Source organism: Phragmites australis, chromosome 9 (genome assembly GCF_958298935.1).
Source record: "Phragmites australis chromosome 9, lpPhrAust1.1, whole genome shotgun sequence".
In the NCBI taxonomy this organism is placed as follows: Eukaryota; Viridiplantae; Streptophyta; class Magnoliopsida; order Poales; family Poaceae; genus Phragmites; species Phragmites australis.
In genome coordinates, this window is record NC_084929.1 from 35543215 (window position 1) to 35567067 (window position 23853).

General features: G+C 41.7%; 3 protein-coding genes across 6 annotated transcripts; 1 reads left to right on the top strand and 2 right to left on the bottom strand.

Annotated features, from left to right (window-relative positions):
- Positions 1-3627: 3627 nt before the first annotated feature.
- LOC133927924 (GATA transcription factor 15-like) lies at positions 3628-4796 on the bottom strand. Its single transcript, XM_062374252.1, has 2 exons — positions 4277-4796; positions 3628-3930 (listed from the first exon to the last, which is right to left on the bottom strand). The coding sequence occupies exons 1-2, from the start codon at positions 4724-4726 to the stop codon at positions 3628-3630; spliced, it is 753 nt and encodes a 250-aa protein (XP_062230236.1). The 5' UTR covers positions 4727-4796.
- An 8378-nt stretch (positions 4797-13174) lies between these two features.
- On the bottom strand, positions 13175-18481 carry LOC133929476 (sugar transporter ERD6-like 4). 2 transcript variants are annotated; one of them, XM_062376241.1, is made up of 18 exons: positions 18282-18481; positions 17782-18144; positions 17583-17672; positions 17300-17359; positions 17126-17191; positions 16227-16292; positions 16049-16124; positions 15848-15912; positions 15683-15775; positions 15399-15479; positions 15238-15322; positions 14914-14960; positions 14752-14814; positions 14609-14668; positions 14403-14468; positions 14256-14315; positions 13767-13881; positions 13175-13676 (listed from the first exon to the last, which is right to left on the bottom strand). In XM_062376241.1, the coding sequence occupies exons 2-18, from the start codon at positions 18091-18093 to the stop codon at positions 13564-13566; spliced, it is 1518 nt and encodes a 505-aa protein (XP_062232225.1). In that variant the 5' UTR covers positions 18094-18144; positions 18282-18481; the 3' UTR covers positions 13175-13563. The 2 variants fall into 2 exon arrangements, with proteins under 2 accessions (XP_062232225.1, XP_062232226.1); XM_062376242.1 differs by having other exon boundaries at positions 17782-18167.
- Positions 18482-20768: 2287 nt separating this feature from the next.
- Positions 20769-23396, top strand: LOC133929477 (DNA-3-methyladenine glycosylase 1-like). 3 transcript variants are annotated; one of them, XR_009911600.1, is made up of 3 exons: positions 20769-21777; positions 22302-22454; positions 22951-23396. XR_009911600.1 is itself a non-coding variant. In XM_062376244.1 (2 exons), exon 1 carries the CDS (start codon positions 20828-20830, stop codon positions 21770-21772), a length of 945 nt encoding a protein of 314 aa, XP_062232228.1. In that variant the 5' UTR covers positions 20769-20827; the 3' UTR covers positions 21773-21777; positions 22951-23396. The 3 variants fall into 3 exon arrangements, 2 of the variants coding, with proteins under 2 accessions (XP_062232228.1, XP_062232229.1); XM_062376244.1 differs by lacking the exon at positions 22302-22454; XM_062376245.1 differs by lacking the exon at positions 22302-22454 and having other exon boundaries at positions 23005-23396.
- The last annotated feature ends 457 nt before the right edge of the window (positions 23397-23853 follow it).

The following is a 23853-nucleotide window of genomic DNA, read 5'->3' on the forward strand; positions in this document are numbered from 1 at the left end:
CTCCTTATCAAGTTCATTCATCAGATCTATAAAGCAAACCATATCTTTGTCTAAAACCTAATTAATGTTGCTTGTCACATGATAATCCTGTTGACCATCACTCATATACTCTACATAAATTACGATTCTAAGAGCAACTTTGCATGCAAAGTTCGAATTCATCCTAATAAATATGCATTATATCATAGAAAAGAAAGGTAAAAAAAAATAGATTCTACATATTACACTTCCGAATCTAAAGAAGGAGGAAGATGAGGAGGAGGGATTTGCAGACCCGATAGGCACCTATTTGAGGCTCAACAGCTTGGAAGGCAAGTCCATACTCTGCAATCGACGAGGACCGAGCGGGACCATCCTCCTTGCACGTTCTCACTGAGACATCCTGATAGTTGCGGGGGAAGAAGACGTCTTTTTTGGTTACAATGGCGAGGAGAGAGCAGCTGTGAGTCTGATTTGGGGGTTAGGGATTCAAGACCAAGATAATAAAGTCAGTTCAGCCTGCTTGCTATCCGACTTGGTCAGACATGGATCTAACTCGAACTTAGTTAAGAAACACCGAGTGTCAATTTCACAACAATTCTCTCTCATCTCAGCCAACAATACTATTATAATAAATACGATGTCATGTAGCAAATTACCATACAAGAACAATATCCATTAGCTAAATAAAAAATTATATCCTACAACAAAGATCACACTTCAAGCGTCGACTGGCTCCTCCGGCACGGCTACAACGTCCGCCTCACCCTCGAGAGGCAAGGTTGGTCTCTTGAGAAATTGAGGCTTTAACAAATGGTGGATTGTTGGATGCAATTCTCTCTCATTTCATGCTGGAACGTCGGCGGGACTTGGTTGCAGTCCCTACTTCTGGATTTTTTTTTGATTGATTGGAAATCTGAACTGCTCCTTCCTGCCTGCAATGCAGGTCTCTTACTATTCAGATGTGATATGAATAGGCTAAATTTTAGTACGATTCCCTTTCCCAGCAAAAGAGGTTCAGTGATTCTGTTAAATTTCGTAGTTTACAAGTTTTAATTTCGGGTGGGAAGTACCAAGTACAAAGATTTGGTTGGATAGTAAGGGTTAGTTTAGAACGTGGCGTGTGTTTGACTTTCGTTTGTTTTGTCCTAATCCTAGGTTTTTTTTTAAAAAAAAAATCGCATATTGTTGTAGGCTTGTAGCTGGGCCATCGTTGTCATTTTGTTCATCTCCTATTTTCTTTCGCACGGTTCCTATATTTCAATCAACTGAAAATGAAAATACTAGATACCGACTCTACTTATAGGGTTTGCCATTACAATTATGTAGTATTGGTTGAATGTTGCATCACAGTTGGTCCCCAGTATATGACCACATCACTGTAGTTGATAATTTGATATTTCACCTACGAAGATTTCTTTGGACCACTGCAAAGTTTGCATTGCCCTTATGATCAAACCGAACAGTTCACTCTCTTTGGAAGGCAAGAGTCTTCCAAGTCATGCATAAGGTATGTCCCACTTTTCTCTCCAACCATTTCATACCTTTCCCCTGATCGGTTGCTTGAAAAGCATACGTTGTTATACCTCTCATCCATTTGTGCGGCATATAGCCAGCGAATGAAGCACAAACAAACAGCAATATCCACGTCATCACCATGTTTCTTTAGGCTGCAATAGATTTATTTGTTCCCAGTGGTATATAACTATATACCAGTCAACTTTACTCAAGCCTGTATCAGGCACATCAGTTAACGATTTATTGGTCTACTATTGTAGGCTCCCATAAACCAAATTATCTTCCCAAATTTTGTTCACTTGCAATAAAGTTACATACAATTCTGCAATCTCCTTTTTGGCAAATACGTACAACCTTTTCTTGGGAAAATTGGGGAGTATAGGAATTTTTTTGGAGATGGAATTTTGCATTGCTGATAAGGTTGTCTTCTATTTTAGTAGTGTACTGATAGGTTTACCTCATCTTACCACCTCACTGAAGCGACCATTAAGGCAATTAATTTGATACCAAAAGATAGCTGATACATCATGTCTTGTTCCTTAGCACCTTGTCATTTCTAAAAGCATGTTGTTTCCCAATTAGGTTGAATGCAAACCATGGAATAAGTTATATACAACTATTAGGAATAGCAACTTATATTCGCTAGAGGCTCTGTGCCGGTATATAGAGTCCAACTGACACCACACGGCTCAGATATGAGCATAGAACATATCAATTGTGGCATCACCTTGTTGAAGAGATTGTTTCTGACGAATAATAGATAGATAGAGAGTATCAGTAGATGGCTCATAGATCTGACGAAGATGAATTCATATCTGAAAGACAATAAAAAAATCAACAATCTTATAAGTCCACAATATAATACTATGCATGAGGAGTAGCCTACTAGAATCAATGCATCTCTCCGATAACTTTCAATACTATGCATTAGTATTGGGAGACAGACTCTGTAAAACAACACAGTAAAGTCAGTATGAATTTGATTAAACTAAGCACTATAGCTCACAGTCTGAACACTGAACTAGTATTAATGAAATGCAAATACTAGAGGGCTAAAATGAACATAGAAGTTGAATTTAATGAAGAGGAGCATGGATCATGGATAGACAGATGCATGCCAGTCAATTGGAGACTCGAGCTTACTGTCTCAAATCTGAATTATGTCTCAAGTCACGATCTAGCTCACTGTCTCAAGACTGAATTCTTAAATCTGAACTACTATCTACTGAATCGATGGCTGAAATGCACGAAGAACTTGAATGGAAGGGAGCGATCAATGTTATTGAGATCGGTGTGGTATCATTATTCATTTTTCTGAAATTGAAACGTGCCTGGCATGCAAGAAGATGTGCATATTGGATCACCCCAATTGATCTACGGTACTTGTTACTACCAGCTAGAGCTCGTTTCTGTTGTTACTGACTTGGTGTGATTCAGGCGGCTCGTTCACAACCTTGCAAGTACTCGCTAAGCAAATTTGCGCAAGTTATTTATTTTCAGTGGAAACCAAATTTGCACGAGTTTTGCAGCTACATGGAAGTTTAGCTCAAGTGATACGGCCGGCATTGAATCCAATCTAGGGGCCTGTTTGATTCTGGCCTTAAGAAGCCAAGCCAAATAAGCCATGTAAAAACAAAGGTTATGTCAAGTAGTGTTTTGTTTGAGATCAAACTAAAATTTTAGCCCGTTAAAATTAGTCACACAATTATACATTAACTAAATAAAAAAATTCGATATAATTACATCGAATCAGTATTAGAAAAAAATAAACAACTCTGTAACACCGTTTAAACAATTCTTTGAACAGCAAAGATTTTCAGCCGTTCAATAAGGGCATGCACCATTGCCACAACAACCTAAATCAAAACCAAACAGCCTCTAGAAGGGGGCCAAGGGCCAAATCAACGGCTTTTCGCATCGCACCAAATCGCAACTTGAAATTTGAATCTCCACTTGATACCAGAGATTAGTGGAATCATGGAGTACGGCATGTTAATTCGATCAGCTAAGTTTTGTGATGTTTCAAAATACATACCACTGTGCTACACAAGCCTAGTTTGGACGCGTGCAACCGTACAACAAAATCCCCCAAAAAAACGTTGCACCACCGAAGCAGCCCCTACCACCAAGCTAGTGGAAGTGGAACAAGCTCGTCCGCTCCGGCCAAACCGCGAACGCCGGCGCCGGTGCCGGCGCAACGACGTTCAGCCGCCATGCATGGAACGCATCGCCGTCCGCGTCGCCGTTGCCGCACGGGAACGCCCCCTCGACGTACGACACGGCGCCGTGCGAAGCCTTCGCGGCTGACAGCCCGTACCGCGCCCGCTGCGCGCTGTAGCCGCACCCGGCGGTGGCGCCGCTCTCCATCGCTGCCGTCGCCGCCGCGCGCCGCTCCTCCTTCTTGAACCTGATGCCGCAGGCGTTGCACAGGGACTGCAAGCACGGACGCACACGGGCAGAGCCACGCATGAGACGACCAGAGTGTACTACTGGTATATTTGGTCAATATGGAAGACTGAACTAGTTGACGTAAAAAAATGTCAGCGATAGACACGACGCTATAGCATGTCGTTCTCACGTGACAAGTGACGTTGCGATGCGATTGAGTATGTCACGTTGACACTGACCTGTTCTCCCTTACCTTTGGCAGGCAACGTGCTAATCAAAATCTATGACAGCTACTAGTGTTTAAGCGGGAATATCTAAAACATTATAGCAAAGCTTCAATGCAAGAACACGATCAAGCAAGGAACAACTGACTGGTAGTGCGGATTCATACCTTGGGCCCGCGAGGGCCGTTCCTCCAGAGCGGCGTCGACGTGGTGCCGCAGTTGGCGCAGCGGCGGTCCATGAACAGCGGGTCGTGCCCGGCGGCCTTGGCCGCACCGGTGGCGGGCTTGCTGCCCTGGCAGTAGGAGGAATGATCAGCAGCGTCTGCAGCGACGCCCCACGGCACGGACGGATACGCCTGCGGCGCGCCGTGCTTGGTCAGCTTCGCCGGCTCAGCGGCGCGGCGCGATGACGGCGTCCCGAGCGAGAGTGTGCAGTCGACCGAGCCCGTGGACGAGGAGGAGGGGGAGGAGGGGGAGGTGGTGATGGAGCTGTTGTCGTCGCAGGCGGCCTCAGGCCACTGGCCCTTGGGCAGCGGGAAGAACAGGGATAAGGTGGACGCCATGGTTGGGGCAGCGGCGATGCTCTGCTGCCTTCCGCTGCTGCAACGGTGAAGCATGGTGTGCGCAGCGAGGCCACAGTACGTGTATTAAAAGCGAGGCGTCGAGGAGGATCTGTCCATCTGAACTGCTATGCTACGGGCACAGCTAAGCGAGCCGGGGCAGGGCTAAGGATTTATAGTATCAGATTCACTGTGCAAAGGTTGATTTCATTTGCCTGAGAGATTATTTGGGCCAGTGCCAATGCCAATGCCAATGCCAATGCCGGGAAACGGAGAGCCTTGTTTGCTTTCAATACTCGTGCCTCGGTTTGGATGCACTAGCTTAGCTAGGTGAAAGAAGCAAACGGCACAGGGGAAGTGCCCAATGAGTGCGCGGCGGAACCGAATCGCGGTGGATGCGGTGATGCGACCAGTGGTCAGGCTCGACGGATGGACTGGTCGAAGCAGACCGCTAGCAGCTGCTGCAATCGATCTGCCACCTATCGCACTTATCCCGGAGCACGCGCTCACCTCTCTCTTCTCTCTCTCTCTCTCCAAATCTAGTGCTAGGACGTCGTGGTAGGAAAGGAATCCGTAGGGAGAATCAAGAGAGGCAGGCTAGGCAGCAATGAGATGAGCAAGAAAGCACAGGACGATACCGGGGTCCTTCAGTCCTTGGAACTGGCAACGATAACGATCGAGCGAACCAGACCCTGGCGAGCGACTGTCCCTGCCTTTTACATCACAAAAACAAGACCGGGGATCGAGCGGAAGAGCTGGCGCCGCTCCAGGCGTGGCAGAGCTCAAGCTGTGCAGGGCAGGCGCGTCTCTGAACCAAGGCATGCCTCGTACGGCCCTTGACGCCATTGCCACCCATCCCCGGCGTCGCCCCCATCACCGCCGCGGCCACGAATGCTACTCCTGCGTCGCGTCGGACAGCAGGCGGGATGACGGGACGGTCAAAAGCCGGGGCGGGCATGTGACCGTGGAACAGTCTCCCAGGCGGGCGCGCGCGGGCACGCATGACGCATCGACGCGCCGGCCAGCGGCAGGGCGGCGCGGATCACGAGGGCGCAGCGGTAGTGGATGCGTTGTTGGCATGCCACCGGAATACGTACCCCGCGCCAGCGCTGGTCTGGTCGCATCGAGGGGCGTGTAGGTTGCTGATGCGTGCTGCCGCGCCGCACCGTGGTCGTACGCCGGCGGCTCGCGGGCACGGGGCCAAGCGCTGCGGCTGATCCGGTGATGTAACGTCATGGACGCGTACGTGCTTGCGGCGTCGTGTCGTGCGGCCGTGCGGGTGAGAGGCAGCGAGGTTTGTTAGCCCCGGCACAGGGCCCCCGGTGACTGCACATCGTTGGCAGCCAGCCAGCCAGCCGGCGATCGACCGATCAATGCTCGGCGTCCGGATCGTGCACCCGAGGAACGTACACCCATGACAAGTCGCAATGGACTCACGTACATGGTACGAGTTGTGAATTGTGATTCACCAAGACGATGCTGTACTGAACGCGCACGAATGCCGATGCGCATGCTGCATTCCGTATGTGCAGGGATGGCAACGGTACATTATCCACTGTATATATCCCTAAGCTAATTTAAATCCGCGTCCACATCTCACCATAGATAAAAACTGAAACAAACACCTATCACTCGCTGACATCATATATCCATAGGCACGTCCGTATACCAACCAATAAAAAATTTCAACTCAGCACTATGACAACATCACCAACCTTTTTCTATTTTCTACCATCAGTGGTCCTGATAGGCTAATACACCCACATCTAATGTTTTCCATTTTGCAAATTATCTTGCCATAATCACAAATGTTTCTCTTGAAATTGCTGCCAGCTTGGTTTTGCCTCTGGTTAGGTACTTAGGGCCATGCCAAATAGAACAACAGAAGCTAAAAAAGTTCAAATATAAAGAATTTGCCCTTGCAATCTAAGCAATAGCACTTTCGAGACCAGTTTTCGGTGAGTAATTAAAAAAAACACTTTCAGGACCGCTATAAATCTGCCCTGTGAATATATGATTTGAGATCACTCCACATCCTAATTAAGGGTGAGTTTGTGACTTAATTCAATTTGCTTTGATCATAGTTATGTGAGATGCAGCATCTCACCGGGACTAAAGTAATGATAACGAAAATAGTCACTCCGCCACATTGTTTACAATTATCTTTTAACTAGCGCATCAACTTGTGCGACTGCACATGCTAGAAATTTAACTTATAATTAAATTGTAGATATTTATGTTAATAATGGTTGTATGCTAAGATACATCAACTATTTATATTTAAATATTAAGAATGTAAAATATAAATATAATTTTTGTCCATAATATTGGAATCATGTTTATTATTTGTGAATTGATCTAATTTATAATTTTCATTTTATGTGTTATGCAAATTGATTTTTATTTGTTTCTTGATTTTTTGAAATTATTATTATTATTAATGTCGTCACGGTATCTCATATTATTTTTTTAAATACATTATAAACTCTTTGATATTATTTTTGTGTCATAATCTGTAATATATTTGCGTTCTGTTGTTTTAATTTTGTAATATTTGATTATAATTAATTTGGAAAAATGTGTTGATTGCTAACGTAACTAAGTTGGAGTTTGCTAACGTAAACTTGTTGGACAAATGGTATCTACAACAAAAAAAGGAAGGAAAGACAAGGCAAGAAGTAGTCTTGAGGTTGGACTCTATGATTTATTTTTTAATCTTCTATGTTGTTTCGTCCGGTTATAGATCTATTGTTACAGTTAGTCAATCAATTAATTCGACGATAGGATGTTTTGCTTTTTTATAAGAATTTCTAAGATTTTCTTAGGATTAACATGGATGCATCAAAAGAAACCTCCAATTAGTAAATATAAGATAAGATAGTACATTAATGTTGTGCATCTAGACTCCAATTGCCTTGTGTAGAGCGGGTACACGGACGAAAAGCAGGCACAAATACATCAATTTCAAACAAATCTTTTTATACCCGTCTTTCATACCTGTTGGGTTCAACTTTAAACCCATATTTATACTTATAGTAAAAATTGAAACTCAAACTCATATCCAGTAGGGTTTTTTACCCAAACACGTCGATAAAATATGCCCATTGACGTTCTTATATATGTGGTACTGCCAGCACAGCTGCCAGTCCGAGTCCGGTGTACTCCGATGAAAGCCATCAGGGATTAGTCACGGCCCAACTACCTCTATTTTCCAGTCTTTACACTAGAGCACAGTTCTTTCCCCATTCCAAGCACCTCTATTGCCCATTGCAACCTGTTAGGAGGCTCTAAGATTGTACTCCTACTATGATTAAAAGCCAAAGGTAGCAAGGGAATAAATCAAAGGAGCAATGCCAAAGCAGCACGGGCGAAAGGATGGATGAAGAGATCGGAAACAGAATTGCTAAATAGGGAAATACGAATCCACATATACTTATGGATATATGACTTATCTCAATCATCCATCTATATTATCTGATATTTATTCACTTATTAATTCTTCTTACTCACGCTTTAAAAATTTGTTACCTGATTTTTCGACACAAATCTAAATATAAATAAACGATTATAATAAGTCATGTGTATTTAGGAACTAGTGAAAATTTTCCTAAAGCACATCGGTCGGCCTAAGTTCCCTTCTCTGTTTTACATGGTAACGGATCGATCAGTTTTTTCTTTTGGTACGTAAGCACGGATCTCAGCGTCCCAAATCGATCGTAAATCATGCACGCACGCATGCATGCGTCCCACGTAGCGACGGATATGAATCGACCGATGCTTCCTTCTTCCGATCGATCTCCTCGAGTCAAAGAAGAGAAAGAGAGCACAGTTCAGATTCACGAGGAAAAGGGCTGTCGCTTAGCCTGGGACGATGCATACACCCACTGCATGGGAACACTCGCAAACTTTTTCATGGCCTTGGAGCTCTTCTGAAACTTGCAGAGATTTCCAAATTTCCTCAAGCAGAGATTAATCAACTCGATGATATTCCCTCGTAATTTCCACACTGCATGCCGAGTCAGGAGTCACTCAAATTTGCAGAGATTTCCAAATTTCATTTCAAAACAGTTTTGTCGCTGTGATCAGTGGACCCAGTAACTACTGGAGTAGTTTAGTGAACTCTAGCTTGACAACCACAAGGGTTTGCACGTGTGATGGCCAAAACATTCAGCTAATCAACGGATTGATTATAGAGACAGATGAATACAAGTACACATTGTTTATTCCTACCTGTTGCAGCGCAGGCAGCATCAGAGAGAACAATGAACTATTGCTTCGCCCAAGGAGATTATACTAGCAACGTTGAAAAGGCTGTCGCCTAAAAAGGCCTCGAGATTGCTTTAAGAATGCTTTCGCTCGCTAAGCACGAGAGATTTATGGAGAGCATCTTTTGAGATGGTTTCAGCAACATGCAGTCGCAGTATCCCCTTTGTACCCTAGCTGGGTAACCTCCCGAGTCCGGAGGGCAACATGCATCTCGCCGAAATGTAGCAACATACTCCATCCAGTACGAGCTAAAGAATGGCCTTGATGAGAACAGTTTGATACGACAAACGTACGTACCATATCACATTTCTCCTCATTTTTCAGTTTGCAGCAATGTGCATATCAGTGCTTGAGTAGAGTAGTTGAAAACTGTTGTTATGCTTTCTTTTTTCCGAAGGTTCTGCAACTTGAGGCTGAATTCATACGAAACTTACGAAGGAATGGGGAAATCATTCCTTGGCAGTGATTACGAGTAGTTCTGAACTTTGGCATTCAGAATCCAGTGATTAGTGGTAGCATTACAATTTACAAAGCTGTAGGCAGAGTCAGAAGATCCGGCTGGGCGGGGTCTGCAAGTCACCTTGAGAACTGAGTCATGCTGATTCTCCCTTTCCTTGACCATGGTGTCTGTCGGCACCACCCTCCAATACACTGATGCGCAGGGCTGCTGCATCCCTAGGTATGAAAATATATGTGTCCCGTCTATGACACTGTATGAAGTTATTATCTGTAAAGGTTGTTTTATCTTAGAATTCTTTTGATAAAACTTTGAGCACTTTTTTCATACATGGGTATTTTAATTTTTTTTTCATGCATCATATGTTCAGATATAAGACTATACCTAATGGATTCCCGTTATGAGCGAAAATCTTATTGTGAAAGGATTTTCGTTCCCTTCAACGCTTCAATGATTTTTCTTCGTGGTTCCCGTCACGAAGGGATTCCCAGGCTCATTCCCTTCAGGACGGGATTATCTCTCCTTTCTATTCATGATTCCCATCGAAGGGAAGCTGTTGTATATGAGAGAAAATAAAGGAAATGGAACGGGAAAGAGAACGAAATGAAGGGAATATGGTTGGAAATAGTCTAAGTATATATCCTAAAGGATCTATGGTAGGATCAGGTATCTCACTAGATATCTAGGTATCGATAATCTATGTGGTTATTTCAATTCCTTCTTTATCTAACCAAACTAAAATATGCACATGAGGTAGTCCTCGTTTTTGAAACTCTATGTAGTATTGCTTGCATAGGACCAAAGATTACTCCTAATCTTATATCATTCAATAATTCTTGTAGTTTCATATGAAATACACGCACTATAATATCGGCTCTATCGTTAGGTTATTGACCTTCTAAGACTGTTAGTGTTATTTTAGGCTATTTTGGATTATAAGTGAATGTTATGAAAAGATCAAGTGGTCCGTAGACATGGTATATCACTATTCCATCATGATAATTTTGAAGCATGTAGTGTCTACATCTAGTGTGGCTAGAAGGAAGGAGTACTCTTTTTTCTATTTGATTTCATTCAGTTAATCCTTTTTCTATTGCATAAAAAATCCTTGAATATATTCAACTCTTCATTTCACATTGCACGTGCATCTACGATTGCCTGTTTTGATAGTCGGCCATAGCACAAATAAGGATTTGGCTAATTCTTCCTATAGTGCATATGGTATTTGAAAAAAAATCATGAACTGTTTGTTACCTTTGTTCTTTTATTGTATCTGTATTGTTTTTATTTTTTTTCATGGTAATGTATGCCAAGTTGATATCCTCTTTCTCCATATGGAAATAATAAAGAGTATTGCAATGCCATGTATGCATGATGAAATATTGATATTCGTTGTAGCTATTTGTTATGAGCGGTAACGACAATATCTCTCTTGTAGTTCTCTGATGAGATGTCACCAATAATTAAAATTGCTAATTCTTCTTTGTTTGGCATTTCATATTGTATAGGATCACCTTTGTTACCACCAACTATTCAAATACTGATATCAATGCCCTTATGTTGTTCAAATAGGTCACATGTATGTCGAAATGGTTTTACTAATGGGTTGTATTGATCAAGCATTCTCTTAGACCTTCAGCTATGGTAAAATCAATATTGGTTTCTTTGGGTCTTCTTTGTTTAATGCTCGTATTCTATTTTCAATTTCATTTTGAGTGTCAAAGTTATACAGTTCAACAAATTTTGGAATTGTGCTAGTTTGGGTAATAGTGAACCTATACGGTTATGTATTTGACCATTTACACAGAAAACATAAGGGCCTTTACCTTTATTTATTGATTTATCGATATTACCTCCCATGGATGTAAAAGCAAATATGTTGTTGTATTGTCGTATCTTTCGTAGAAAATATTTGGAACGACTATCTCCATTATAGTCCAGTAATTTAGCTAGGAATTCCGGTGGTTCTTGGAACGGAGGTATACGTATCTTACCATATTTGCAGCAATTAGAATATAGTATATCTTTATTACCTCGTTTGCTCTCCCATTTATTACGTTCTTCAAACCAAAATATAGCATCACAATATTTACATATATAGTCTAGTGTACCGAAGTATGATCTTGTGATGTATGTTTCTTTCAGGTATTGAATGTACTCAGATGGGAAATGTATCATTCTACAAGATAAGGATAGATATGCAAGTTTTTTTTTCTAAGTCTAAGCACTGTTGTTTCAAAGATATTTGAAGGTTGCCGATATCGTGAGGATCTAATTACTCGTGTTTCTTTTCAATTGATATTTTCTGATGTTTTAGTCTATTTTATTTCAATATACTGATATTGTACTTATTATTTAAAATAACATTATCTACTACTTGTATAGACCTTCGTTTTCTTTGTACATTTGATTTGTGGTTTTTTGTTTGGTTGTCTTTTTTCTGTACTATTACTATTGTCATCTTGCACCTGATTAGCTCGATATTTTCTTTTGGTCATTTTTGGTGCTATTTCTTTACATTTGTATATAAGTATATGCAAACCAAAAGATTGTACAATCAGCTTAAAGAGATAATAAGCAAACAAATAATGTATATTCAAAGAATTTTCAACCAACGTGAAAAGTTGGCGAACTCAGATAGAAAAGGACCAGTATTTGTGCATATCAACATAGTTGTCACTACATATTAGTTTTTTACTAAAATTTAGAGCATCAGTTGCTATCATTTGGAGCATTTGTACTGTCTCCAATGCTATATGTTTTTTTTACAACATGGTTGCTACTTGTATTTCTCCATAGGAAGATGATTTTTTCTAGAGGGATAGTAATCAACCTAAGGATATATTAACAGGCTATCGTTTTCCATATATTTAGTTAGGAATGATGCAAATTCTATTCCATTTGATTTCAATATTCTTTGCAGCAGATCAGTGATTAATTAATACTATGATAGTTGAATAAATAGTGACAACAATGTAATCCAATACGTCATTCATGCATACTTTTTATTTCCAAGAGTTTGTTGCTTCTTCCTTTTCTTTATCTGTAATAAAAAAATCAGAAATTAATGAAATAAGTGTACAAGAGTAGAAGATATATTACTGCTATCTCAATAGAGATGATAACATTTTAGACTAATTGTAATAAGTGTACAAGAGTACAAGACATCATCCAAATCTTTTGTAGATGGATTCACGCGTTTATTGAAAGTGATACCAAAGAAAAAATAAAGTAATACATAAGCCATTATATAAAGACACATAATAGAACCATGATTATTCTTTATGGATGAAAAATGTACCACCACACAGGAATAGCAGATAAATAGAACTATCAATACTATACAGTCCATACTATCATTATCATACTAGTACAGAGTGTACACTAACACATAAGATAGAATCATAATTTATAGAACTATGATCAGTATTAATTCTTCATAACTTGTAAATTTGAAGACTAGGTAAATAGTTTCATGAGGATAAGAACCATAAATAAAATAGAAACAAATATAATGTAGCTTAGAGGGGCTAGACAAAATCCTATAGAGCGCTCCACCGCTCTGCTGCCCTCAACCGAGCTCTGCAAGCCCACGTGCTCTCAGCCCACGCGTCCTAGTCCTGGCCGCCCAAGGGCCTCACGCACACCAGACAGCCACAACCGCCAGCACAGCTCCTTTGCTGTCATACGCTCCAAGATCCGTACTGTATATGATCTAACGGCTCTAGTCAAGCAGGCGACGTGGCCCATCATGGTTTGAGTTTTGGGTTCAGGATTCGGTATTAGAGATTTGCTAAAATTTTATTATTCCGAATGCATCAACATTATCCCACTGTTCACCGGACATAGCTGTTCAATGCAATCAACAAATTGCTCTCCCGGGCACTACCACTCAAGGGTTCAGTGCCTTTTGCTACTATTACACCATATCGTACATACATAACCACACTTGCCTATAGCTACAACATCATATGGTACATATATAAACATAGCATGATACATACAAAAAAAATATGGCTGCAAGATTACAGCGGAATTCATGGATTTAACGTCCCAGAGGTGCGACTCGATAGCACATGGAACAATCTGTTGCCGTTGGAGCTCAAACGAGCGTCGAAATGGTTCCCAGAATTTGATCCTGATGCCTACCGTTTGACCTGAACCTGTGGCCTCAGCGGAAGGAAAATGCGATTTCCTCGAGGGTTCTTCCCTTGGTCTCCGGCACCCACAAGCACACAAAAATGAGGGTCATGGTACTCACCGCAGCATAGAATGCGAAGGTTCCTGATCAAAAGAAGATATTATGATTTATGAGATACAACGTTGCAAGAAAAAAAAGGGCATGCTTTGGAGGGGAGGGAGAAATAGAGCGACCTCCATTGCTCCAGTTCAGCATCAAGCTCGCGGTCATAGTAACGATCCATGCTGTCAACCAGTTTGCGAGGGTTGCAACACTTCCAGCAAGGCTCTTAATATTAACAGGAAGAATCTGAAGGAACAAAAGGTAAATACATACCGGTAAAGTAAATGAGGTAATTGCAGTAATTAGAGTTAGGTATAGTTATGAATAGAGTCATCAGGCTAGAATGAATAATGCAGCTTCCTGTGCAATTTAAAGCACAACTAGTTGACGAATAACAAGGGTGATTGCATTATTTTAATTAATTTTGAAAAGAAACGGCGTCTGGAAGAGGTTGTTGACTTGGGGTTGCAGAATCTTTGATAAACAGAAAGGATGTAAGAAATTCACAACCGGTAACAGTAGTGTCAAGTGACAGTCATAACAATTGATAAGATAAAACAGAGGCAACAATTGAATTAAAGCGCTGTTTAATATTAGAAGTGAGGAAGAGCAAACTATACCTCAGACATTATGATCCAGGGAATGGCTCCCAAGCCAAGAGAAAATGAAATCACAAATGCCTGGAGAGCAAAAGATAATGCCTTAAACAAGCTTCTCTCAAAAGTCAACAAGATGAAAAAGAAATACATATATATACTGCAACTAACCACAAGTCCAGCCAGCGAAAGCATACTCATTACAGAGTATAAATGAGAACCATTAGTTACGTTGTCCTGATTCAGAATTGAAGCAAAAATATTTCAGAAAGGAATGATAACATCATAGAAACTAAGTAATACTGATTGATTAATTAGATATTAGAGTGCACAACAAGCCATAGCATGCTACTATTAGGCTTTTTAAGTGATATTACCTTCACAAAAAATGACACAGAAACAACAGCAAGAGTAATGGTCATCCCTGTAGTAGAGATCTGAAAAGAACAGCTCGGTTAACCATTAACGTAACTGGGTAAGCATGCCCATTAAAAATTGTGATGAAAATTTGGAAACTAACAATGAGAAGAAGCCGTCGACCAGCTTTGTCTGTTAACCAGGTTGTAACTCCAGTAGCAACTACCTAAAATTATTAGATTCCATTAAATATGCAATAACAAGCCCACATCTGCTCAAAGTTTATCTGAGCAACATGGATGTAACTTAGATAAGATAAAGGTACCTGAACAACCCCCAAACCAAATGTTGCTAGATTACTGTTTGTGATACCTGTTCAGGTAGAGAAATGTGTAAAATATCAGACTTGATGAGGTCTACGTTCTAGTGAATTGTTATTGTTTTTTAGGTAGTAAATGCAGTCTTGAGATAGGTCTCCATACAAACATAAATCACACAGAAACAAGGTAGTTTTTCATTTTCTGACCGAGTTTCAAAATATGCAAAGCAACAATATAGATGAGCATGCGTAAATTGAAGACGAATTTAGCATCGGAGTTCTGAAATGCAAACTAGTAACACAAAGATTGATCATGTCCTGCGAATATACCAGCAGCTTTGAAGATACTTCCAGCGTAAAATAGAATACCATTGACACCACTTAGTTGCTGCAGTACGAGTAGACCGATTCCTATCTAAAAAATCAAGCCAATAAGCAAAACATTGAACATTAATTTGTAGACACAAAGTAGTTAACAGCAAGCTACTAACCATAAGAGGAACACTATATCTCTTATGCTTGATATCTGCGAACCGTATTGTTGTCCTCCTCCTTGATGATGCTACTGATCTCTGCGTAAACAAGGTGGAGAATTATGTATTCAGATCTCCTATTGCTACACTATGCTGCAAAATAAGTGAAAATCCCCAGGAGCCCATACTACTTGGGAGCAATCCATTGACAACTTGACCAGTGTGACATAAAGCACAAAATTAACAACAACACAAATGTAGATCTTGATTGCAATAAAACTGAAGAATGCGCTATTGATTACCTTAATTTCATTTACTTCTGCTGTGATGTCAGTCTGAAATCCTCGCAGGACTTGCAGTGAATATTCAAAATCTTCTGTCTTCCCCATTTTTGCCTGAAATAATAATCTATTTTATTTAGGTCCTGCTATTAACTTCAAGAAAAGATACTACCATGGAACACTTACCAGCCACCTTGGAGATTCGGGGACAAAAAATAATCCAGGTATCAGGATTGAACAAGGTAATATGCCTAAAGATGTCGAATTAACGGAAATAGTTAGGAATATTATTTTATCAACTGATCATGAAATTTGACCAATTGATTGGTTCCATGTAGCATATTATTGTTTCAAACTAAACCAGTGGACCAGAATTGCCTGTCATACCGAAAACAGCGAGAACTCTCCAGGGAACAAACATGCCAAACAAGTATGCCAGCAATATACCAATTGTTACAGAGAGCTGCAAAAGAAATTATGGATTGGTTTGAACTTGGCAAAAACATTGACAGACCAGAAGACATCCTATGTATATATAATGTTATTGTTCACTATTGAAAGCTACCTGATTGACAGCACCAAGAGCTCCCCTCATGTCCTGCGGAGCAATTTCTGCTATATAAACAGGTACCTGAGACCATGAAACAAAATTTTCAATCAGATAAATAGCATTGGACACAGAAACACCAAAGCATATGCAAATGCAACGAAGCTAGTAACATGTGGCATTTTAAAAAAAAGTAGTATTGAATGCCCTATCTAAAAAAACTTGCACCTGCAACTCTGCAAGTGGTATGCACGAATTGAAATTCTACCTGTCTATGTTATTGTTATGCAAGGAAAAAACACCGAAGTTCAATATCATTCAGGTTAAATGAAGGTCTGAACTTCACTATCCAACATGTGAGAAAAATATACATAAAAAATCAGCTCAGCAGCCACAAGTAGTTATAGAATTTCAGTTATTTGTATAGGCTAGTTTAGTCACTTTTAACATTGAATAAGCATGTTATATTTATTCCGAACAAGGAGTCAGAGCTTGTTTCCCTTGTCTATCTCATAAACAGTGTTGAATTATGTAGCCTAAGGAAATATCTTAATTTCACGAGTAAATCTTCACCGATTTATATATTTTAAGTTTGACTTGTTATTAAGTTTTGTTTCGTCATATCAGGTTATGTGGCTCAGTGTGTTCCCAATACAGTAGAATGCTTTATATCCAATTAGTTGGAGCTTGTGATTGTCCTGTGTATGAATTTCTAAATATTATTTCTTTATGAAAAACAGGCTTTTCCCATTTGAAAAAATATCAATGCACCTTAATATTTTACATTGTTTTCTCCCTAGGTACCAATTTTGCATTTCATTAATGACAAGTCGGAAGATGGCAGAACATCAAGAATGCCACTATTTATGTATAGAGTAAATTTGTTTAGTAAGAGGGAGGAGAAAAAGGCTGCATACTGTGTAGGATATTACACCAACTCCAAATCCTTCAAGCAACCGGCCCATAAACAAAAAGGAGGAGTCCTGGATAAACCAATTCAGAAGTAAATAAAGCATTTAATGTTACTACCACATTGGAAAAAGTAAACCAAATGCAAGAGCATGAAAAAAAGCATGGTAACTAAACCTTACTTTTGCAAATGATATCGCTAGCCACCCAATAATGTTTGGAACTGCGGCAATCATGAGAGACTACAAGAGAACCAAAGAAAGAACATCGATTAGTGCAGTAGTGAATCTCACTTCAGCAGAAAATGATCACAAGCAAAACCGTCCAGGTTCTTAGGAGCGAAGCTGTCACCTTTTCACTCTCCTACAGGCCTATGGGCAATCAAAAACATGACTAGTTTTCTCTTGCATTACATACGCACAACTGTAGTGATCTAGAATAGAAGAAGCGGGAGGAAAGTCTCACCCCCTTGCGGCCGATGTACTCCGCGATCTGGCCGCTGGCGATGGCGCCCACCATGGCCCCGACATTCGACAAAGACCCAAACAAGGAGAACTGCAGCCACGCGAGATGAGAAACCCAAACACAAGTTAAGCTAAGCATTGCAGAGGCATCAACGAGGACTGAGAAACGGTGAGATAATTAATTGAAGGGGACACTTCACCTCGGAGAGGGATAGCCCGAGGTCGGAGATGATGGCATCTTGGGTGGGCGAAGAATAGCCACAGGTGAAGCCGAATTGGATGGGGCCGAGCGCCACGATGAGCGTGCAGAGCACGGCGGAAACCGAGGCGTCGCGGAGCGAGTAAGCGGAGGAGCCTAGCCGCTCCATCAGACTAGATTGCCGCGAGCCCATGCCCCCCGCCACTGGCATCCGGTACCAGCTACCGGTGTTGATGAGCGGCTTCCGCAAATCCGACGCCGAGGACGACCGTGCCCCATCCTCCCCGCCGCTCTCCTGATCCCGGAAGCTCATCCTAAACCGGAAATGCTTTTGGAACGCACCTTAATTGGGTACCAAGAAGTCCTGTGGTCAAGGAGAAGAAGAACCTAATCAAACCAAGGATGAATGGATTCGGATTAGTAGAGCGCTACCATGCAGCACACAAATCCACGGCAAACTGAATGGAGGCAAGGGAATCCATCCAAGGAACATAGCATTACTTCGACAAAAGAATCGATCAATCCACGGATTGAGGAGCGGCGGGAGAGATCCCGCGGGGGGAGAGAGACCGGGTTGATTGGAGGGGGAAGGAAGACGGACGGGGGAAGACCGCAGGGGAGGAGAGGGGTATTTTCTTCGTCGTGTCTTGTTTTGCTCGGCTTTCTCTTGGCCGTCTTGTGTGCGGTGAGCTGGCCACGCTACCACTTTTGGTGCTACTCTCCCTCTCTCTCTCTAGGATTATTCATTCAAACACGTGAATGAAAGATCTTGTTTCTCATACAGTAGAATTATAGGTTGGTCCAACAGAGCTATAGGCTGCCATGGGCCCTGATAGATCAGTTCAACAGGATATGTTTGGGCAGAGGATGAGGTTAGATAGAATAATTTCATCTCTATTTTTTAATAGAATAATCTAATATTTTTGTTTGATTTGAATGAATGAGGTGATAAGTTTTTGTTTGGTTTGTAGGATTATAGCGGATAGGATGAGACGATTTTCTGTTTGGTTGGATAGATGTATTGAATAAGCTAAGTTGGTTATGATAATCTTTTGATGATCTTACCTTTTATTGTGCATCATTTGAATAAATTTATGCATATTTAAATTTATTTGAATTCAAATTTAATTAAAAAAGAATATCATATAAAATGAAACAAATGCATATAATAGAGTATTATAAAGAAACTATTTTTTTTCACCAAATAACTTAGGGTTAGAAACATTTTAAAAAAATAGTACATCACCTGAGAAGAATATTAGTGAATTTTCCATGATTTTTAAAAATTTATTTGAGGCATTAAAAATCGCTACAAGTTATAAAAGTAGATTTATTTGAAAAAAATTAATAAAATATTGGCTTAGATTTTTTGATCAAACCAAATAAAATAGGTTGCTAGAGACCTCTAAGTTACTCATAAAAAATTTAAGAAATTTTAGATCACTTATGTACTTTTAAATAAAATCAAGAGTTAAATTAAAAAACACGAATGCACTTACAACAAGCACCAAATGACCACCAACATGACGGCTCGGTCTGGCCGATTTTTCCAAATCTCCCCATCCAGCCTCCTCACGGTATATTTCTTTTTCTTGCCCACCACATCCGCCCATCCCACCAAACAAATATCTAAAAACTGAGATAACCCTCTTCTATTCACCCTCGTACATTCAATTAAACACATCTAGAAGGCCTCAAACCCAAATGGCCTATATTCATCCGTAATAATTTTGTAACTCACAACAAACACCTCTATATGTTCTAGGTGTTGGCAAACTTACTGACAAATTTATTCCAATCATTGCTTCTTTATAATTACACATCACCTTAAACGACATGACAGATCTTGTGAGTACGCACTATAATTACATTTTTAAAATCTCCATATAAAAAATACACGAAAAAGCTTAGCACCTATTACACATGTGGTAACTCTTAGCCGCACCTTCCTGTCATCATTAACACCACCTTATATACAACTAAGAAACATCATAACGAATTGTCTGTATATACTACATACTATAGATACATGTTTAAAGTCTTCGTGTCCAACTCATATCAAAAGAAACTTAGCACCTATTACACGCAAGTATAGCCTGTATTGACACCTTTCCACTGTGGAGTGCACACCATCTCAGATCCAATTAAGAAACAACGCAACAAACCATAAAACTTGCATACTAAAAATGCGTACCAAAAATAATATTGCCTCCCTCGTAAATAAAGGATATATCATATACAATCACCTTTTATTTCTTACTACACTTATAGCTACATGAGCGGAGAGTCTACAAAGTGCCAAAGACATCTCAATTTTCATCGGGTTACTCTTGTAGTGTAGTCCGGATAAGCCAACAAGTTAAGAGGCCACCTTCCCACCTCTGTGGGTGAGCAATACCGTTTCTATATCTTTGTCGCTCCTATAGCGTCATCCACATCTGCCGCCACAATTGCCATCATTATGTTCCGATTTCACGGCACCTTGATTCGAGCTAAGAAAAGTCATCTTCCAATTCTGATCTTTCATAAACAATGTATGATACGTAAACTCTTCTATTATACATTATACTAAGACATATATTTGATTTACCCGCTTTTATCACTTATCAACAGACTCAAATCCAGCTAGATAAAACTATAACTAACAATAATGGATAGTTGTTCACAATCTTGTCTACATCCAACTAGGAGCGGATCCACGTTGGAGCTCGGGGTGCACAGGATATCAAGTAAATTTTTATTTTCTAATGATCAGCTATATATACCATGTTTATTAGATATTTTTTTAACCCAACAAGTAAGGCATGTAAATCTTTAGTCTAATAAAAAAATATTAAATATTTTTTTTCTTGAATTCGTCGCTACATGCCCCTATGGAGAAGCAAAACAAATCACTCGAAGCATAGCGGCAATGTCAACCCGTCCCTCTCCAGTTGGCCTAACCGCACCACCACCACCTCACTCCCAGACCCAGCTCCAAAATACCACAAACACCCCCACCCCCCATCGGAAGTCAAGAGGCCATCTCCTCCTCCTCCTCCTCCCCCATGGGAGAGCAATCCCTCTCCCAGCTCAAGCCCCAGCCTCCCTCCCCATCGCCGCCCGCCCCCGCCGCCGCATCGCGTACCAAGAAGGCCCACCTCTCCTCCGACCCCTCCGCCTCCAACCCGCCCAAGAAGCCCCGCCCGGCGCTGTCGCTCCCGGGCCGCCCCCTGTCCGCCGACGGCGAGGTGGCCGCGGCCATCCGCCACCTGCGCGCGGCCGACCCCACCCTCGCCGCCGTCATCGACGCCCACGAGCCCCCGGCGTTCCACTGCCCGCACCGCCCGTTCCACTCCCTCGCCCGATCCATCCTCTACCAGCAGCTCGCCTTCAAGGCCGCCGCCTCCGTCTACTCCCGATTCCTCGCGCTCCTCGGCGGCGAGGCCAGCGTGGTCCCCGACGCCGTCCTCGCGCTCACCCCGCACCAGCTCCGCCAGATCGGGGTCTCCCCGCGCAAGGCGTCCTACCTCCACGACCTCGCCCGCAAGTATGTCTCCGGGATCCTGTCCGATGCCTCCATCGTCAACATGGACGATCGGTCCCTCGCCGCCATGCTCACCATGGTCAAGGGCATCGGCGCCTGGAGCGTCCACATGTTCATGATCTTTTCCCTTGCGCGCCCCGATGTGCTCCCCTCCGCCGACCTCGGTGTGCGCAAGGGCGTGCAGATGCTCTACAGACTCGAGGACGTGCCCCGGCCGTCGCAGATGGAGAAGCTGTGCGAAAGGTGGCGCCCGTTCCGCTCCGTGGGGGCATGGTACATGTGGCGGCTCATTGAGTCCAAGGCCCCGCAGCCGGCGCCGGCCTTCCCTGTCGGACCTATTGCACTCCCGGCGCCTAATGGGCAGCTTATGCTACAGCAGCATCAGCATCAACAGCAGCAACAGCAACAGCAACAGACTGGCCTCCAAATGATCGACCCCCTTCAGATGCTTCCAGGGATGGGGTGAATCTGGTATCACTTCTGCTTACTTACTTGGTCTTAGATGGATGGTTACACCGTGAATCCGTTGTTGCTTTGCACATTATTGTTCTGTATCTGCGAAGAAGACAGAAGTGTAGCATTGTAAATGAGTTCCTTGGTGGGAACTATCTAAGTTATCAATTTGGTTTGTGTTGTTTATCTGCCTTAAGAGTTTGTGAAGATCGTGGCTAGCCGTTCTTTACATTGTATTTCGTTGGTAGGATTTAAGAACCCCCCTGGATTTGCGCCATCCTTGTAGTTTACCTATAATAAATTTGTTAAGAGCATGCTAAACACAAGAATCTGTCTTCTAATGGCTAACGCAGATAAAAATGCTCTGTTCAGCTGTAGTTTACCTGTAATAAATGTGTTAAGAGCATGCTAAACACAAGAATCCAGTCTTCTAAGGGCGTTCACTGGCATTCTGGTGTTCATTACTTAGTGAGAAAAAATTGTTCTCACTGCATGCGTATACGTGATTTGCCTGTTGAAGCATTTTCAGAATTGTTTTGCAGTTGAAATGAACTAGCAACGTATGGTGTGGTTGAATCTTTAAACTTGGAAGATATGGAGTATGTTTCTATTTGGAAACCATAATATCCCAGTGGGATTTGTTCTTGAGAGCTTTAATAAGAGATACTATTGCAATCCACCAATTGAAGTTGCAGGTTAGGAACACGACCACACTTGCTCTGAGTTAACTACTTGAGTAAATTTCACAAAACTACAACTATTTGCACCTAACTATCACAAAACTATAACAACGAGTTTCACAAAACTACATTTTGTATGATCAGCCGGAAGAACATGACATCTTTGTTCCGAAAGAGAGTGCATTATGAGAATTGAAATATTTGTTTTTATTTGGGGGGTGGGGGTCTCTTCTCGACTTTTTCTTTGCCGAGTGCATCCTGATAAGATCTGAGGTGGAAGGTAGCGAAAGAGTCCATGATATAATGAGTCAGAGGGAAAAAAAAAGCATAGTAGTATTGACTGTCGAATACCACATTTTATTCAGTGAACCCTTGTCGTGGTCAAGATTATTGATGTTGTAATCTCTATTGCATGACATTTTGTGAGAGTAAGCTATATGTGTTGTGCTATCAAGATAGAATCATAAAATATTATGCCTGTTAATGATTAGGACAATGTTTGTTTCTACAGTACATGGAGTAGAAAGAACAACATTTCCATGCACTGTGTGATGCAGCATGACAGGTGACAATGGTGAATATGTGCCAGGAAATGTTCAATTTCTTTTATCTGCGTCGACAAATAACATACGACAACTGACCTTTTGTCTGACGTTTGTTCTGGATCATAGTTTGCAAGTAAAGTGGAGTATGTATTGCCCGAAGTTCCTGAATCCTGATTGAGCCCTTCAGTATTCTTGTGCCCTGTTGTTGAACTCCAGCTCAGTGACAGCGGTTCTGGTACATCAGAGATCCAAGTACGGGCTGTATCAGCTGGAATTAGTTATTTTGTTGGAAACATGAAAATTTTGGATCTGGGCTACTCTGTGATTTTTACATGTAGAGATTCAAGCGTACTGTAAAAGCACTCGTCAATGTTTCTGCAGTGCTCACTTGCAGCAAGTTTGTTTTGTGTTACATCTCTCGTGCGGCTTGGCATGGTCTGCTGGTGCTCGTTGGGGTCAGAATTCTGAATTCCTGTGTGCAGATTCACCGAAATGCAGAAATTTCCCAGCTCAAATTTCCATGGCATCGCCTGGATCTTTGTGGTTGTCTTCTCCTTGCTGGGCTCCTTATCCGCCATTGCTGCCGTTGTAGTAATCTTCTTTTAGGTGGTCGTTGTAGTAATAATCAGTTAATCCGTAATGCCATTGCAAGCCAACGCAGCACGGCGGCGTCGACATCTCAGGTGGCCCTGGACGGCCGGAACCTACCGGCTGCGCCAACAACGGATAAACACCAGCAGCAGGCCAGGACACGCTGTACCTGGTCATTTTATTATTTATATTAATACTTGTGCCTAACTCTAAAACGTCATCTATTAAAAAACGGAGAGAGTGTTTTTGACATGAGCATAGATTGACATGCATAACTT